This window comes from Phyllostomus hastatus, unplaced genomic scaffold (genome assembly GCF_019186645.2).
Source record: "Phyllostomus hastatus isolate PE091 unplaced genomic scaffold, TTU_PhHast_1.1 phas_contig_34, whole genome shotgun sequence".
In the NCBI taxonomy this organism is placed as follows: domain Eukaryota; kingdom Metazoa; phylum Chordata; class Mammalia; order Chiroptera; family Phyllostomidae; genus Phyllostomus; species Phyllostomus hastatus.
The window spans coordinates 45,388,435-45,407,318 of NW_025333857.1; the positions used below are offsets into that span (position 1 = coordinate 45,388,435).

Below are 18,884 nucleotides of genomic sequence, written 5' to 3' on the forward strand. Positions count from 1 at the left end.
CTCTCTCCCTCCCTTCCCTCTCTAAAAATAAATAAATAAAATCTAAAAAAAAAGTTAATAAAAGTATGATTGTTGTGTGTTAACTATGTTTAACTATTTTATTATGTACTAGCTGCAGTTCAAAACAGTTTGACCCCAACATTTGAACTGATTTCTCTGTGGTGAAAATACTAATCAACAGCAGACCCCATCTGGAATCCAGGTCTCCTGATCTCATAAACACAGCTCTGTGCACTGCACCATTCTGTCTCTCTCATTTTCTCCCTGTATTACACAGCGAAAGTGCTACATGCCCTTAGAGCTTCCCAGTACTTCAGTCTTTGGGTATCTACTAATAATGTCAGACTTTTATCAATGATCTGGCCTAATCCAATACCTGTCATATGCAATTGTTGAAAGAAACGATAAGTATCAAAATCTCCCCAGTGACTGGGTAAGAGACAGGACTAAAATTAGCACTTAAAACCCTAAATTCCTGAACCAAGGTTCTTTCTTTTGTATTTGCTATGATATTCAGATACAATACAATATAATATATAGTATGTATGTTGCAAACTGTACATAAATCTCATTCCAAAGAACAAGTTCTACAATTTTTAATAAATCCTTTTTGTATCCTTTCAAAAATATTATCACTAGTCCTGGCTGATATGACTTAGTGAATTGAGTGCCGGCTTGCAAACCAAAAGGTGGCCAGTTCAATTCCCAGTCAGGGCACAGGCCTGGGTTGCAGGCCAGGTCCCCAGTTAGGGGTGTGCAAGAAGCAACCAGTCAATGTTTCTCTCCCTTTCTTTCTCCCTTCCTTCCCCTCTCTCTAAAAATAAATAACTAAAATCTTAAAAATATATATATTATTGCTAGTCTGATGACAGAAACTCTAAGTAAGAACAAAGTTTACTCAGTGAAGAGCTATGAAGAATTCCCTATGCAGTGTTCACTCTAAGGAACAACTATTGGTAGATCCCTACCAAGGTTTGGACTGAGGTAAGATTTATAAAAGCTTGGCTTCTAAAATCTTGAAGGGAAAAAGAAGTCTTATCAGGAAAAAAAGTATATATGAAATTAAGATTATGCTATCAAAAAGTCCTCTTATTAAAGTTCTAAATGCAGACATCACCCTGAAATTTACCTTTATACTTTTCCAACATGGATGGAATCACCAAAACATTTGAAACGGTCATTTAGTTCTTCTTTAACATCAAACAAAATTTTCTGAGAACTTGCCAAAAACTAAATATACTTTCTCCTTATAGGTATAGATGTCAATGTGCTTTCACAACAATCTACCTCAGTGTTACATTTAACAGTAGTATATCAGAGATTCTACTGCCAAGAGGATGAACATATTCAATTTCTTCATTCTTGCCACCAATACAGGTATCTAATCACAACTTCAAAATATAATTAGTTGAGATTAAGCAAGCAGCATACTTTAAAATTAAAATCTCGAGTAGAATTATATTTTTATAACATAATAAAAACAGATTACAAAAGTGATAACCTCCTCTGCCAGAAACATACCTGTTTAACTTTAGCTTCAAATTCTGAATCATTTTTATCAAAGATCACTTGAGCAAGGCGCATCTGTTCAGCTGTTGCCTAGAAAGTACAAACAACTGTTTAAGATTTGAGTACCAAAAATATAAGTTAATGCCAAAATCTGATGCAAACAGATAAACGCTCTCAAGCACTCGAGCACTACAACAGAAATGATTAACTAAAAAAACAAAAGGATTCTGAATTAAGATTTCTCAATAGAACCTATACCCATGAAGTAAATAAGTATCAAATTAAATAAGGTAAAGGTCCTATTTGTTTGGCCAAATGACCTGAAGTTCTTGTTCACCTTCACTGACTCATTCGAATTTTTCCTCCCCTGGGAAGACAGAAATAATCAGGATAAGAGAAAGTGGAAGAATCGAAAACAGTGAAAACAACTGTCAGGATATAGGTTCAAAACCAGCCTTGTCCAGAAAGCAAAAAAACTCAACTGTCAACTTTAAAAAGATATCATAGTCAGTTCTGGAAAGACTATAATATATAAAATTTATTTTTAATGTTACTTTCTTAATCTCGATAAAAATTGTTTTAACAAAATTTTTAAAAAGAAACCTTCAAACACAAAATTAGTCACCTCTTCAGAAAACGTGCTCCAGTGTGATTGCTTGTTAGTGCATATACCTAGGTTGTGGGTCTGGTACCTACCTAGTCCAGATATAACCAGATTGATGTTTCTCTCTTGCATCGATGTTTCCCTCCCTCCCTTTCCCTTTCTCTAAAAAAATCAATAAGCATGTCCTCGGGTAAGGATCAAAAAAAATCCTCAATTCTTGAGATTTCATTTTGTAGTATCTTGAGCAATAATAAATTAGGTATAAAAAGTTACTCTTTTATGCAGTGAGTTAATAGTAATATACTCCTTTGGTTTCTTTGCTTTGACAAAGGTGTCATGATTATGACAACAGGGAAACTAGATGAGGGGAATACGGGAACTCTCTGTTCTATCTCTGTGCAACTTTGTGATAAATCTAAAATTACTGTAATACAGTTTATTGTTTTTTCAAAAGTTAACCTTATTAGCTAAAACCTATTCTAACTCCCAAGGTACATGTTCAAAAAGTTAAACAGTTCAAGTTACTGAATGATACCCACAACAGCTAATAATGAATAACTTTTTTTCTCTGCTTTAATATATATACATTTCAAAAATCTCTAGTCCATGTGGGTGGTTGATTATAAAAGATCCAGCTAGCTTTGTCCTGTTTTCCCTTCAATCTAATGGCGAATCCTTTTACCCCAACCTATGCCTGCCTGTTGTGACCTCAGTTGAACTGTACAGTGCTACACCACTACAACCGAAAAATGTCTGTTCAGAAACTGAGTATCCAGACATATGGCCAATTTTACCTCAGTGCTACTCAATGTATATAAGGACCTTACATATACTCTCACTACACCTACCTGCACTTTAGATAATCATTTCCCTGACCCATAACCAACTGAGAAGTCCCAGTGCTGCAGCCAAAAGGACCAAACGCATGAAATAACTGAAAAAGGAAAAATCAAAGGACAAGATGAGCTCTGGAAAAATGACCCTTCCTCATTATACATTTGGGTACTGATAAAGGCCACTTTCTATGAATGAAAGTAAACTATTGATACCCCTGGTGCTGAAAGCCTACATGATTAATTTTTAGCCATTTTCCTAATAATAATATCTTCCACTGTCTGAGTCTCAAATCAAAATTGAAAAATGTTACTCATATTCATTCAGCCTTGCTCCATTCCAAGTACAGTAATACTCACCGATTCCCACAACTAAATTTCCATGAATTAAAAAATTGTCATACACTCCACAGGAAAATTACAGTGACACATAACCATCTAGTATCAAAACTATTTATTTGGCACATATATGAGGTCTGTCCCACAAAAGTCCAGGCATTGTTAACATAATGAAAACAGTCTGCACAACATCGATGTAACCTGGCAGTCCAGGAGACTGGACTGGAATGGGCATGTGTGAATAATGATGACTTCACTGTACCAGTCTGTGGGGGCAGCAGATGAGATTGAGCGAGCTTGTGTACTTTGTGGTCAGCACATTCAAAACAACTGAGCAAGTAGAGCAATGAATCTGCATCGAATTTTACATTAAGCCTGAACATTGCCCCATGGAAACTATTTTGAGGATTCAGAAGGCCACAGCTGGGAGCAACTGGTGACTGGTGGCTTCATCACAACAACCCGCCCATTCAGGTATCATGTCTTGTGCAGAGTTTGTGGCAAGACATCAAATCACCCAGGGGACTCTGCCCCCTTATAGTCCAGATTTGGCGTCCTGCCAATTTCTGGCTTTTCCCAAAAGTAGAATCACCTTTGAAGGGGAAGAGATTTCAGACCATCCCTGAGATTCACAAAAATACAACAGGGCACCTAATAGTGACTGGGAGAACTGTGTGAGATCCCAAGGTGACTAATTTGAAGTGGACTGAGATGTCCTTGTCCTATGTACAATGTTTCTTGTATCTTTAATCTTCCTCAACAAATTTCTCTATTTTTCACATTAAATAGTTGGATACCTTCTGGACAGACATCATGCATTTTTTCTGACATAAAAAACAATACTAAACAGAATACTTTGTAGGGAAACACACACACACACACAATTTATTTTATCTAGAGCATAATGTTTATTGGTTACCCAACAATCCACTAGTGAGGTCCTGCATTTTGCCTACGTACAAATTTTCCACTACTACCTAAACACTACAGAGATCAAATTTATACCTAATTTATATGTACATCCATAATATGGATGCATAGTATAGTATATATATACACTATATACTATAAACACTACAGAAATCCACTTTAGATCTAATTTGTTTTTTAAATTATATTGACTGTTCTATTACAGTTGTCCTAATTTTTCCCCCTCCACCCAGCACACCCCACTCCCTCAGGCAATCCACACACCATTGTTCATGTACATAGGTCATACGTATTATTTCTTTGGCTACTCCATTTCCTATACCGTACTTTACATTCCCATGGCTATTCTGTAACTACTCATTTGTATTTCTTAATCCCCTCACCATTCCCCCACACCCCCTGCCCATCTGGCAAACATCAAAATGTTGCTCCTATCCATGATTCCATCTTTGTTCTTGATTGCTTACTTTCTTTTTTAGATTCAATTGTTGATAGATGTGTATTTATTGCCATTATTGTTCACAGTTTTGATCTTCTTTTTCTTAGGTATGTCCCTGTAACATTTTATATAATAATGGCTTGGTGATGGATGAACTCCTTTAGTTTTTTCTTGTCTGGGAAGCTCTTTATCAACCCTTTGATTCTAAATGGTATCCTTGCTGGGTAGAGTAATCTTGGCTGCTAAATCCCTGTTTTTTGTGACTTGAATATTTCTTGCCACCTCTTCTAGCCTGCAAAGTTTCTTTTGAGAAATCCAATGACAGCCTAATGGAACTCCCCTATAGGTAACTAATTTCCTTTCTCTTGTTGCTTTTAAGATTCTCTCTTTATTGCTTTCAAGATTCTCTCCTCATCTTTAAACTTTAGCATGTTAATTATGATGTGACTTGGAGTGGGCTTTTTTGCATCCATCTTGTTTGGGACTCTCTGTGCTTCCTGGATTTGCATGCCTATTTTCTTCACCAAATTTGGTAAGTTTCTTTCATTATCTTTTCACATAGATTTCCAATTTCTTGCTATTTCTTTCTCCTTCTGGTACCCCTATGATGCAAATGTTGGAACACTTCAAGTTGTCCCAGAGGCTGCTTTACACTATCCTTGTTTTTTTGATACTTTTTCTTCTTGTTTTGATTGGTCAATTTTTACTTTCTTAATTCCAAATCATTGATTTGATTCTCAACTTCATTCACTCTATTATTGTTTCCCTGTAAATTGCCCTTATTTCAATTAGTGTACTCTTTCTTTTTTTTAATTTAACTTTATTTTTAAAGTATTTTTATTATGTTATTATAGTTTTCCCAATTTTCCCCCCCTTTATCCCCCTTCCACCCTGTCCCCCAACCCTCCATCATTCCCTCCCTTAGTTCATGTCCATGGGTTATACATATAAGTTCTTTGAGTCCTCTGTTTCCTATACTATTTTTTATCTCTCCCCATCTATTTTATGCCTACTAATTATGCTTCTTCTTCCCTGTCCCCCTCAATCCTCCCTCCCCCTCCCCACTGAACTCCCTCTGTGTGATGTCCATTTCTTTAATTCTGTTCCTGTTCTGGTTGTTTGCTTAGTTTTTGTTTTCACTGGTTTTCTTTCTTTCTTTTTTTTTTTTTTAGGTTCATTTGTTGATAGTTGTAAGTTTGTTGTTATTTTATTGTTCATATTTTTCATCTTTTTCTTAGGTCCCTTTAAGTTTCACATAATAAGGGCTTGGTGATGATGAACTCCTTTAACTTGACCTTATCCTTTGTTTCTGACTGAATGTTTTTATGTTATTGAGTTACTAAGTTCCTTGAGCATCATCATGAACAGTGTTTTGAACTCTGCATCTAATAGATTGCTTATTTCCATTTTGCTTAGTTCTTTTTCTGGAGTTTGATCTGTTCTTTCATTTGGGCCATGTTTCTTTGTCTCTTCATTTTGGCAGCCTCCCTGTGTTTGTTTCTATGTGTTAGGTAGAGCTGTTATGACTCCCTGTCTTGGTAGCATGGCCTAATCTAGTAGGTATACTGTAGGGTCCATTGGCACAGCCTCCCCTATCACCTAAGCTGGGTATTCGAGGTGTGCCTTTCATGTGGGCTGAGTATACCCTCCTCTTGTAGTTGGGCCTTGGTTGCTGCTGGCAGATCAATGGGAGGAATTTCCCCAGTCCAGTCAGCTGTAAAGACTGGCTGTGACTACTGACCACCAACCTCCACCTTCTGTTGAAGGATCAAATATGCAGGGGCAGTGAGTCGAAGGAAGTTTATGTGTGGGTTCTGTAAGGGAAACTGCTTGGGACTCTAGAAGTTTTTCCACTGACTCAATCCCCACTGGTTTTGGTAGCCAGAAGTTATGGGGACTTATCCTCCTGGCACAGGAACCCTGGGCTTGGTGGCCTTGCATGGGGCTGGGACTCTACACTTCCGAGATATCCCTCCTGAATTTTGCCCACCATACATGGACGTGGGACCAGCCTGTTCCACGTCTCTACCCCTCCCAACCAGTCTGGATGGATGTGGTTTCTTTAATTCCACAGTTGTCAGACTTCCATTCAACTTGATTTGTGAAGGTTCTGAGTGGTGGTTGTTCTATATTTTAGTTGTAATTTTGATGTGCTTATGCAAGGAGGCAAGCATTGTTTACTTATGCCACCTTCTTGCCCAGAAATGCCCCCTACTTTGCATATATATCCATGATATATGGATATTTATTTCCAAAAGATATAGGTTTCTTAGAATAAATGCAAAAATAAAAAATAAATGTCTCAAAAATGTTAAAAAAATTTCATACCATCTGCTCAAAAATACTCTATACAACATCTACAAAGATTTATATTCCATCAGTTTTAAAGAGTCTGCTTCCTCATAAACTTTTCCAACTTTAAAAAATGCCAGTTTAATCAATGCTCCCTACTCAGCTTAAATTTTTATTTCTTAGATCACTAGTAAAGGTGAACTTTATTCTAGTAAGTAATTTATCATCTTTGCAGACTTTATTTGACACTATGCTCTGTCTACAATGTCTGAGACTGAAAGCAGCTCAGGTGAGGGCAGTCAGGACCACGTCCTGACAGGTGCATGCAGCAGAAAGTTTAACCCTATAGTGGCCCATAGAGGGGTGCTGGAATAAGGATAAACTTTTAAAAATATACTTACTAATATGCAATGATAAAAGACTAAGAAGAGCTAGACATCTTCATTTTGCAACCAACAGAGTAAAGATGAGTTCAGAAAAAATAATCAATGAATTCTAATCTTAAGGGGGAAAGTTTTATGAGAAGGCTATTTGCACATGGTCTCAAAGTATTTCCACAAAGATTGCTTTCTAGTTGCTGGACAAAACGCAGTAAGAGTAAATGAGAGGAAATGGGCAAAACCTGGACTGAGAGATCAAAATCACCACCCTCAGTGAGGAGCCCATAGACACTATGTGACTCCACATGTGGCACTCTGAGAAATACTCAGGTCAGTCATGTACAAGTCCAATCACAAGTCTGTAACCTGAATATAATCATGAGGGAACATTAGCCAAACTAAAATCGAAGAACATTTTATGCACTAAATGGCCTATATGTCTTCAAAATCGCCAATACCATGGAAGGTTAAGAAAGGCTGAAAATTGTTCCAGATTAATGGAGACTAAAAAGATGTCACACAAATGGGATGTGTGATGATTCTGTAATGGAAAGGGGGAAACACACTATAAAGAACATTGCTAGAGTAGTTGTCATTATTGGAATAAGTAACAATTTCACATCACCACAAATAGAATATGAACCATAGATAACATTATAGCAATGCTAAAAATTTAATGGTGCAACTGTGTCTGTATAAAGAACATTCTTCTTTTTTTAATCCTCACCCAAGCATATGTTTTACTGATTTTAGAGAGAAAATGCAGGTGGTGGGGGGTGGAGAGAGAGAATGAGAAACATCAACATGAAAAAGAAACACTGATCAGTTGCCTCCTGTACTCACCCTGACTGGGGATTGAACCTACCACCTAGGTGTATGCCCTGATTGGGATCAAGTCCCTAACCTTTTGGTGGATGGGACAACACTTCAATCAACTGAGCCACACAGCTAAGGCAAGAACATTCTTGTTCTTAGGAAATACATACAAAATGTATTTAATAAACTCAAATGGCTCAGAACAAAGAAATGCATGTATGTATATATACAGATATGAAAATACAGGAAAAAGAATATGATACAGCAAAAAGTGGCACTATGTTAAAAATCTGATAAAGGATATATTAAAAGTTCTCTAAACCAGGGGTCCCCAACATCCAGGCTGCAGACCAATATTGGTCCAGGTCTGTTAGAAACCAGGCTGCACAGCAAGAGTTGAGTTTCAATGTAATGAGCTTAAATCATCCAGAATCCATCTCCCAAACCCCGAGTTCGTGGAAAAATTTTCTTCCACGAAACTGGTCCCTAGTGCCAAAAAGATTAGTGACTGCTGCTCTAAACTACTGTTGCAACTTTACAGCAAAACCAAAATCCCTTGAACAATAATATACTACAAAACTAGGTGATGAGGTACCCTTCACAAACCTCAAAATAGAAGCAAGAAAAACCACTGCCCTGGCCTGTGTGGCTTGATTGTGCCTTGTCCCACGAACTGAAATGGTTGAGGGTTTGATTCCTGGTCAAGGCACATGCCTGGGTTGCGAGTTTGGTCCCCAGTCGAAGCACAAGAAAGAGGCAAACGAATGATGTTTCTCTTACATTGATGATTCTCTCCCTCTCTTTCTCCCTCCCTTCCCCTCTCTCTAAAATCAATTAACAAAAAAATAAAAGAAAGAAAAGAAAAACCACCAACACATACAAGATTTACCAAGTATCAATTTACCCAAGCAAAGTAAGCAGAGGTAAGCACTGGGTGTCTGACTAATCTAAGAATGGAAAAACCACAAGTAATTAAGAGGTATTCACCAAAAAGTGGGTCATTTGAGAACAGCAGATGACACTGTAGGGTTTTAACAACTCGAATAGTAACCTAAGTACCAGGACTGCAGAAAGGTTTCAAAAGGGGCAGTTACCATGATAAACTCTTCAGACTAACCAGCTAAGGCATCAAGAGAAGCTACTAGGGATAGAATCATAATTGAGCCACATACACAGAAAAGAAAACAAAAGATCTACCTAGAGAACAAAGTAAAACAGCTATCTTCTGTTTCAAAATGTACTAAAAGATACTGAGTATGAAAAAAATGATACAAGACATAAGAGAATAACACATGTCTAAGTTTTTCTAATTCAGAAGTAAAAATGAAGACTATACTAGAAGAAACACAAAATTAAACTTTCAACAGTTAATGCCTCAAGAAAAATATGAAAGGTGAAAGGGGAAAATATTTAAAGTAAAAAGAAATTTTAAAGAAAGAAATCAAAAAGAGAAAAGGGAGATAAAGAAGTGTTAATTTTTTTTTAATATTTATTTTGCGAGAGAGGAAGGGAGGGGGAGAGAGAGGGGGGGAGGGGGAGAGAGAGAGAGAGAGAGAGAGAGAGAGAGAGAGACACATCTATCAGTTGCCTCTTGTATGCGCACCAACGAGCACCAAACCACCTTGCAGGCATGCTCCCCAACTAGGAATTGAACTGGTGCCCTTTCACTTTGCAGGTTGACGCCCAACCAACTGAGCCACACTGGTAAGGGCAGGAAGCATTAAATATTGAACAATGGCAAAAGCCAACCCAACCTAAATCTGTGGATAATACAAATCTCTTAAGGGAAAAAAAGGGAACAACAGCACAAATGCTTACAACTAAAATTCAAGGAAAATGTCTGAAAAGGAAATAAAATAAAATAATGTTAACTATGTAAAAGAAATCACATCATATGCTTGAGAATATCAACCTATAACAACTCACACTGCACATTTCCTAGTAAAAGATTGACGCAAGAGTGGAATTATTTGTTGGGTATTAGGCAGAACTGGCAAAAGAGTTATATGGGAGAGAAATTTTTATATAAAAAGTATCAATAAACTTGTCAAAAGTTTTGTGAAAAAAAAAATAAACATTTAGGATCCTTAAGTAAAGAAAATATGAGGCTAGAAACTATTGCCAACAAAACTACTTTACACTTAAGTATAAAGGACATTAATTGTTCCCAGCACCAAAGTCCACAGGAAATATTATTCCTATGAGCCTTTTCCTAAGGAATCAACCAAAATGACCAGACTTGAGACACTGACATAAGTATTAATGGTGACTATTAAGCATATACTTATTGTCAAAATAAAACTATAAACATCTCAACAGGAGAAAGTCAGGACTTCCGGCAAGATGGAAGCATAGGTGCACGCACCGTACCTCCACGCACAACCAAGATTAGAACAACAACAATTTAGAAGCAGAATAACACCCAGAACTGACAGAGAATTTATCTGAATGGAAGTCGGACAGCCAAGAAGTTGAAGTAGACCCATTCATCCAGACCGGTAGGAGGGGCTGAGAGGAGCAGCCGGGCGTGGGCCACAGTGCATGGAGAACAGGAAGAGTTGGGCACATAAGGCATCCGGGAGCACCTAAGGCATCTGGGGCGCACAAGATCGCAGCGGGTGGACTCTGAGTACGCAAGCAGCAGCTGGCGGACCCAGTGAGGCGGCAATTGTGGACCAGGCAGAGCGCGCAACCCAGGATCCCAGAGAAGGGACTGAGGTCCTAGGAGTACAGAGCTACCACCATTGTTCCCTCCTGCCCCTGCCGCCACATACAACGTCACAATCTAGCGACTGGGGTGCCCAGCCCTGGTGAACACCTAAGGCTCCGCTCCTCACCCCTCACCGTAACAGGAGCCAGACCAGAGAGAGAGAGAGAGAGAGAGAGAGAGAGAGAGAAACATGTCTCAAACAGAAGAACAGATCAATGCCCCAGGACTCATCATTTTAAGCAACCAAGAGATTACCAATCTATCAGATGCACAGTTCAAAACACTGGTGATCAGGAAGCTCACAGAATTGGTTGATTTTGGGTGCAAATTAGATGAAAAAATGCAGGTTACCATAAAAGAGATGAAGGAAAATGCAGGGACAACCAATAGGGATGGGAAGGAAACTGGGACTCAAAACAATAGAGTGGACCAGAAGGAAGAAAAAAAAACAACTAAACAGGAAAGAATGGAGAAGTAAGAATTCAAAAAAACAAGGAGAAGCTTAGGAACCTCCAGGACATTTTTAAACATTCCAACATCCGAATTATAGGGGTACCAGAAGGGGAAGAGGAAAAGCAACAGATTGAACACGTATTTGAACAAATAATAAAGGAGAACTTCCCCACTCTGGCAAAGGAAATAGGCTTCCAGGAAATCCAGGAAGCTCAGAGAGCCCCTAAGAAGTTGGACCCAAGAAGAAACACACCAAGGCACATCAAAATTACATTAGCCAAGGTAAAAATGAAGGAGAGAATCCTAGAAGCAGCAAGAGATAAGGGGACGGTAACCTACAAAGGAGTTCCCATCAGACTGTCAGCTGATTTCTCAAAAGAGACCTTACAGGCAAGAAGGGGCTGGAAAGAAATGTTCCAAGTCATGAAAGACAAGGACCTATATCCCAGATTACTCTATCCAGCAAAGCTTTCATTTAGAATGGAAGGGCAGATAAAGTGCTTCTCAGATAAGGTCAAATTAAAGGAGTTCATCATTACCAAGCCCTTATTTTAGGAAATGTTAAAGGGACTTATCTAAGAAAAGAAGATAAAGAAAAAACATGTATAGTAAAAGGACAGCAAACTCACAATAACAACCACACCTAAAACAAAACCAAAAGAAACTAAGCAAACAACTAGAACAGGAACAGAACCACAAAAATGGAGATCACATGGAGGGTTAGCAACAGGGGAGTGGGAGGAGGAGGGGGGGGAAGGTATAGAGAATAAGTAGCATAGATTGTAGGTTGAAAATAGATAGGGGGAGGGCAAGAATAGTATGGGAAATGTAGAAGCTAAATAACTTATAAGTACGACACATGGACATGAGCTAAAGGGGGGATATGGGTGGGAGAGGGTATACAGGGAGGAGGGGTGTGAAGGGGGAAAAAAATGGGACAACTGTAATAGCATAATCAATAAAACGTATTAAAAAAACAAACAAACAGGAGAAAGTCAGTATACAATGCATACATGAACAAAGTATACATAGTACTAATTGAAAAGGAGGGGCTGGGGAATCTCTGTAACTTCCAGATGGCCTGACAGCTGAGTCAGGTGCCCTGAGTACCAAAGCTGTATCCTAAAGCAGGAGGTGAACCTATTTGGCTGCCACATCATAATTTTTCACCCGAAGGCCACCTCTATCAAGTAAAATATGCTTTTAAGGCTCTTAAGGTGGCTCTCATAGGGAAAACGATGCACAAAGAAGCACAGAACAAATTACTGAACTCCAACAGGGTGACTAATTTATTCTAGATAACCAAAAACAGTGGCTATGTAGTGGAATAATGGAATGACAGTTAGCAATGGTTCCCAAGTACAGGGAAACATTATGAGAGAGCAAGCCGTAAAAGCAGGTATGCCATGGCAATCCCTGATATGTAAAAGGACTGTCGACACTTCCCACATCCACATACAAAGTACCTCTTGGTTGTTGAATATTTTTCATCAATATTAATAAAGACCAAGGCCCTTGGTATACAAGTGTTATTATCCTGCATGCTACTGTTACTGGTTTAAAAGCTAAATCAACTGAACCAAGCAGTCTCCTTGAAATAAGTGTGTGCCCAAAGTATCCAATTAGACATTTTCCTATCAACTGACTTCAAGGTAAAATTGAAAATCTTAAATCCAGAAAGTTCTTACAGAAACAGAAATTAATACACACCTTGCTGCTCCAGCAGAGAACTTAAAACATTTATATTTAGTGTGTCAAATTCTGATGCCAATGACCAAATATTTTATAAAAACAAACCAACATTTACTAAGGCATCTGGAATGAAAAAGGAGCCTCTCCTACATCTTTTTACAAAGTTAAAGACTGTGCTCACAAGAAATCAAAGTTAGAATGGGGAAAGCACGATGCGGTACTACATACATAAAGTGGGATAAAGCAAATGAGTGATTTTGGGATATTCTAATTTTACCATCTCCAGTTATCAGGAAATCAGTCTCAGTGTGGAGGTGATAAACATGTGAAATAAAAGTAGTCCTGAATTTGAATTATCAGCATTAATTCATTTGTTCATAGTTTTGTCCTCTGAGGAGACCTATGAACAATTACCAGCCCAGTAATAATAAACATCATTAGTTAGCATAACATTTCCCATGAAAAGATGCCCAAGTTCCTTAGAGCAATGGCTGGTTCCACACGCAATGCAGGAAGTATACAAGGTAAGTCTGGAATACCCTGCCATACCAGTTTATGAAGAAACTCTCAAAGATTTATCAGGACCAAGTCAAAAAGCACTCAGAAGCCATGACTTGGGAGTCACAGGGATGTCATATACAGTACAAGGAATAGTCAATAATTTTATAATTATGCACGGTACTGAACTTACTGTGGTGATCACTTTGCAAAGGATAAAACTGTTTAGTCACTATGTTGTACATCTGAAACTAATATTATTCTACATCAACTATAATTTTTAAAGTTAAAAAAAAAAAAAAAACACTCAAGAGCCAACTTGAAAACACTTGTATTGGCCAAAAATGGAATAATCTGAACTTCGAAAAAGACAATAACTAGAAATAACTGAGACATCAAGTGTAAATTCATAAATTCAAAATGATTTTTAAAAATACTAACTGTTCACCCTTGGAAAATGAGAAGTAACTATTTTTAAAACTCATAAATACGCTCTTCAAATGTGTGATAGTCATGAAAAACAAGTAAAAATTGAAAAACTTTGACAGATAAAGACAGACTAAGGAGACAAGTAACTAGAATGGATCCTGGAACAGAAAAGGGGCCTTGGTTCAAACACCAGTGAAATCCAAATAATGTCTATAATTTAGTTAATAATACTGTACCAATGTTATTATCTTAGTCTTAACAAATGGTTATGTAAGACAGAAGTTGGCAAACCAGAATCTGGAATCTGATTTTGTACAGTGTGCCAGCTAAGAAAGGTTTTAACATTTTTTAAGTGTTGTTAAACACCAACAAGAAAGAACATAACCAGAGATGACGTGTGGCCTGCAGAGCATAAAATAAGTGCTACATGACTCTTAATAGAAAGTTTGCCAACACTTGACGTGAAATGATAACATTAAGGGAAACTAGGAAAAGTCAAATAAATCTCTCTGTATCATTTGCCAACATTGTGGCAAATCCTAAAATTATTCCAAAAAAAGTTTCCTAAAGAAGGAAATAATGACATAAAGTACAGAAAAATAACAGAAAAAAAAAATCAAAGAAACCAAAACTTGGCCCTTGGGGGAGGGTATAGTCAACAAAACCGACAGTTGACAAAACTTTAGCTAGAACATCCAGGAAAACTCAACTAATGAGAAGACTCAAGTTATTAAAATTAGGAATGAAAAAAAATAAAATTAGGAATGAAGAAAATGTAGACAACTGTGAACCAAATGAGCAACAATAAAATAATTTAAATAAAATAAAATAAATTTTTTAAAAATTAGGAGTGAAACAGTACTGCCACAACTTATCTTAGAGGAATAAAAAGAATTATAAGAGAATACCATGAACAAATGCATGCCACCAAATTAGGTAACTTAGACAAAAATCAACAAAGACACAAACTACTGAAGTTGACTCAAGGAAAATTGAAATTCTATAACAAATAGTTGAAATAGTGATCAAAAAAACTCATGTAATGAAAAGACCAGGCCCAGATGGCTTCACTGTTAAATTCTACCAAACAATGAAAGAATTAACACCAATTACCAATTCTTTACAAACTTATCCAAAAAACAGAGAAGGGAACAATTCCTAACTCATCCTATCAAATATTACACTGATACCAAACACAAAGACATCACAGGAAAAGACAAGCACAGGAAAATATTTCATCAATATAGGTGAAATATCCTGCCCTGGCTGGTGTGGCTCAGTGGAGTGAGCACAGGCCTGCAAACTAAAAAGGTCACTGGTTCAATTCCTAGTCAGGGCACATGCCTGGGTTGCAGGCTAGGACCCCAGTTAGGGGTATCTGAGGGACAACCACACGTTGTTGTTTCTCTCCCTCTTTTTCCCTGCCTTCCCCTCTCTCTAAAAATAAATAAAATGTTAAAAGAAATACTCCAAGCCCAGGCGGCAAGGGATGGAGTGAGGGGGGTGGAGACAGGGAGCTCAATTGGTTAGAGCAGGGGTCTCCAACCCCCAGGGCCATGGACTGGTGTCAGCAGCAAGTTAGGAACTGGGCCTAGGAAGGAAGCTCGCCTGAGCTCCACCCCTTGCTTCCACAAAACCAGTGCCTGGGATCAAAAAGGATGGGGACTGCTTGGGTTTGAGCACCGATCCACTTTGCCAAGTTTGTGGGTTCTATTACCAGTCAGGACACATATAAGAATCAATCAATGAATGCATCAATAAGTAGAACAATGAATCAATGTCTCTCTCTCTCTCTCTGCCCCTTCTCTCCTCCCTCTCCCCTCTCTAAAAGTCAATACATTTTTTAAAATTATTAAAAGAAAATCTTCCTCAGAATCCTAGCCCATTAGCAACATACAAAATGATTTCTACACCATGACCAAGTGAGGTTTATCCCAGAAATACAAGGTTAACATCTCCAAATCAAACAATATAATATACCATATAAAGTAGAACAGATAAAAACCACATGATCATTTAAAGAAACATAGAAAAACCATGTGATAAGGCCCAACATCCTTTCATGATAAAAACACTCAAAAAATTAGAAATAGAAGGGGATTTTCCCAACCTAATAAAAGAAACTACAAAAATCCCACTGGTTGGTGTGGCTCAGTGGATTGAACGCCAGTCTGTGAACCAAAAGGTCAGCTGTTTGATTCCCAATCAGGGCACATGCCTGAGTTGCAGGCCAGGTCCCCAGTTGGGGGCAAGAAAGGCAACCACACATTGATGTTTCTCTCCCTCTCTTTCTCCCTTCCTTCCCCTCTCTCTAAAAACAAAATCTTAAAAAAACAAAAAAACACTCACAGCTAATGTCATACTTAATGGTAAAAGATGACTGAAAGCTTTACCCCTAAGACCAAGAACAAAACAAGGATAACTGTTCCTGCCTTCCATACTGAAGGGTCTAATTAAAGCAATTAGATAAAGTCCTTAAGCAGTTAGGCAAGGGAAGTAGAATATATGCATAAACTAATTTTTGTGGCTTTAAAACAGAAAATATCCAAATATACACTCTTTTGCAATACGCATGCAAACTTGAGAAAAATATATTACAAGTGTATACAGAGTTGGGCCAACAGCAATATGGAAAACAACCATCTTGATATTATTCACCCTTGAAGTATTATCTTTCTCAGAGATAAAAAGTTCCTATTATAGAAATTACTAAATCACAAAGTAGACCTTCTATTTTACTACTGGCAAGGGTCACAGAGGTAAGTGATCCTCTAAGTTCAACTCTGTACTGTGTCCCCAAGTACCTTACTCATGCTTTTATGCTGGGTGTTGCTGGCACAGGCCTCTTAACTACCAGGTGTGTAATGTCCAGTGTGTTGATCATGCTGCCTCCCAGGGAGGGAAGAAACTATTTTACCAGTCCAAGAATGCAGCAAAGAGGGTCTAGGCCGGTGTGGCTGTCACTAGAATGAAGGGACATAAACGGAGATGATCTTTATGTGTCCTTTTGTACTTGAAAGACTGAGGAAAGTGACCACAACATGTGCAAACTGGGAGAACACAGTCTACATTACAGTATGGGAAACCTGCAAGAGTCTGAACTAAAAAGAAGTACACAGAAATGAGAGCTGGGGGTAAGGTGAGAGCAGTACAGAAAGACAATCACCAGAACCCTAAAGCAGGCAGGATGTCTGCACCAAGAAAAAAAATTAAACAGACAGAACTTTCTGGGATGAGGATGATGTTCTGTATCCTGACAGGGGACTAGATTACACAAATATATGCAATCAACAAAAAATGATCTCATACACTTAAAATATATCTGTATGTGAATTTCACCTTAAAGAAAGAAACCTAAACAAATATTAAACTCCATGCTATGTATGCTGAAGTATTTAGGATAGAGTATATTAATGTCTTTAACTTATTCTGAAATGCATCAAAAATAAGATGGCATATGGATCACTCTAGTCAGATGTGATAAAGCAAATACAGCAAAAAAGTAACTGTGAAGTACATGGGTGCCCACTGTACCTCTCCACTTTTCTTTGTATTTCAACATTTTCATAATAAAATGTTAGAGAAAAAAGTTTCAAGAGATCAGAAGAAGCCTTAGGGAAGGTCAAAAAGAAAATGCAAAGGGAAAGGAGGAGAAAGAAACAGATGTTCAGGAGCTAAAATAAAAAGACAAAAGGGGAAAAATTCAAGAAAAGTGAATCGCAGACCAGTTGTGAACATACTCATTCACTGTATATATGATGTGCACTAGAAAAATGTTCCTGCTTCAAGACATTTCAGACAGAAAATTCAGCACGCAGCTGTGGTATCTTTCTGATAAAGGGTGTAGGATCAATTCAAAGTAATGGAGCAGGCCCTGGCTAGTGTGGCTCAGTGGACTGAGCACTGGCCTGTGAACCAAGGGGTTGCCTGTTGGATTCCTGAATCAGGGCACATGCCTGGGTTGCAGGCCAGGTCCCCAGTAGGGAGAGTACAAGAGGCAACCACACACTGATGTTTCTCTCCCTCTTTTTCTCTCTTTCTCTAAAAATAAATAAAATCGTTTTTAAAAAAGTAATGGAGCAGGGAGGTAAACAGCTGCAAATAATAGCACTAAAGGCCGCAACATTTAAACTTGAAAACTGCCCAAGAACTGTTTGTGCTTCCTAAATATGCACGAGTCACAAGAACAAAGCTTCTCCTGACTTTATTATAACATAAAATATTAACAAAAAACCCTCAAGTTCACACTTTCACTAAAGATTGTAAGCAGAGTACTTACTAATAACATTTTGCTATAGGTCAACAGTTTGGGGCTTCTACATATTTCTGTATTTTTATTTTGATACACTTTCACCCACACATTTGTAATTGTAAAGTCACTATTCATTACTGTATGTAAGATAAATATCAATTACTAATTTATTGAGATTTTTAAAACAGAATTTATTTAATTTTAGAGAGAGGGGAAAGGAGAGAGAGAGAGAGAGAGAAACACTGACATGTGAGAGCTACATCAATCAGCTGCCTCTTGCACACCCCCAACCGGCAACTGAGGCAAGTGCACTGACTGGGAATCGAACCACTGACCTTACGGTTTGAAAGCCAGGGTTCGCAAGCCAGGAATCAATTCACTGAGCCACATAGCTAGGACCATACTTAGCTTCTTAAGCTTAAGTGCTATAACTCAAATATTCTTTGCATTTCTCTTCAATGATATTATCTGTTTTATTCCTGAACGGGTATAGACCATCTACATATAACTTCTGAAAGCACAGCTGATGCACTTAACAGCTATTTAACAAGTACAGTTTTGTAGCACTAGCATAGCAAATTAATGAAATACAAAACATTTTAAATTAGAACTTTAAATATTTTTACTTTTGCCAACTATCCTAATCAAGAAGAAAATTAAGTATTAGCTAAACAAAGCACCAGACATAAATTAGAGCATGATGGGAAA

General features: G+C 37.8%; 1 protein-coding gene across 2 annotated transcripts in view; it reads right to left on the reverse strand.

The window, feature by feature from the left end:
• UBAP2 (ubiquitin associated protein 2) overlaps positions 1–18,884 on the reverse strand; it is a 126,696-nt gene that overhangs the window by 78,408 nt on the left and 29,404 nt on the right. For both annotated transcript variants that reach the window (XM_045840498.1, XM_045840497.1), the window contains exon 3: positions 1,522–1,599. In XM_045840498.1, coding sequence (XP_045696454.1) covers positions 1,522–1,599 — 78 coding nt within the window. The remainder of the gene's footprint in view (positions 1–1,521; positions 1,600–18,884) is intronic.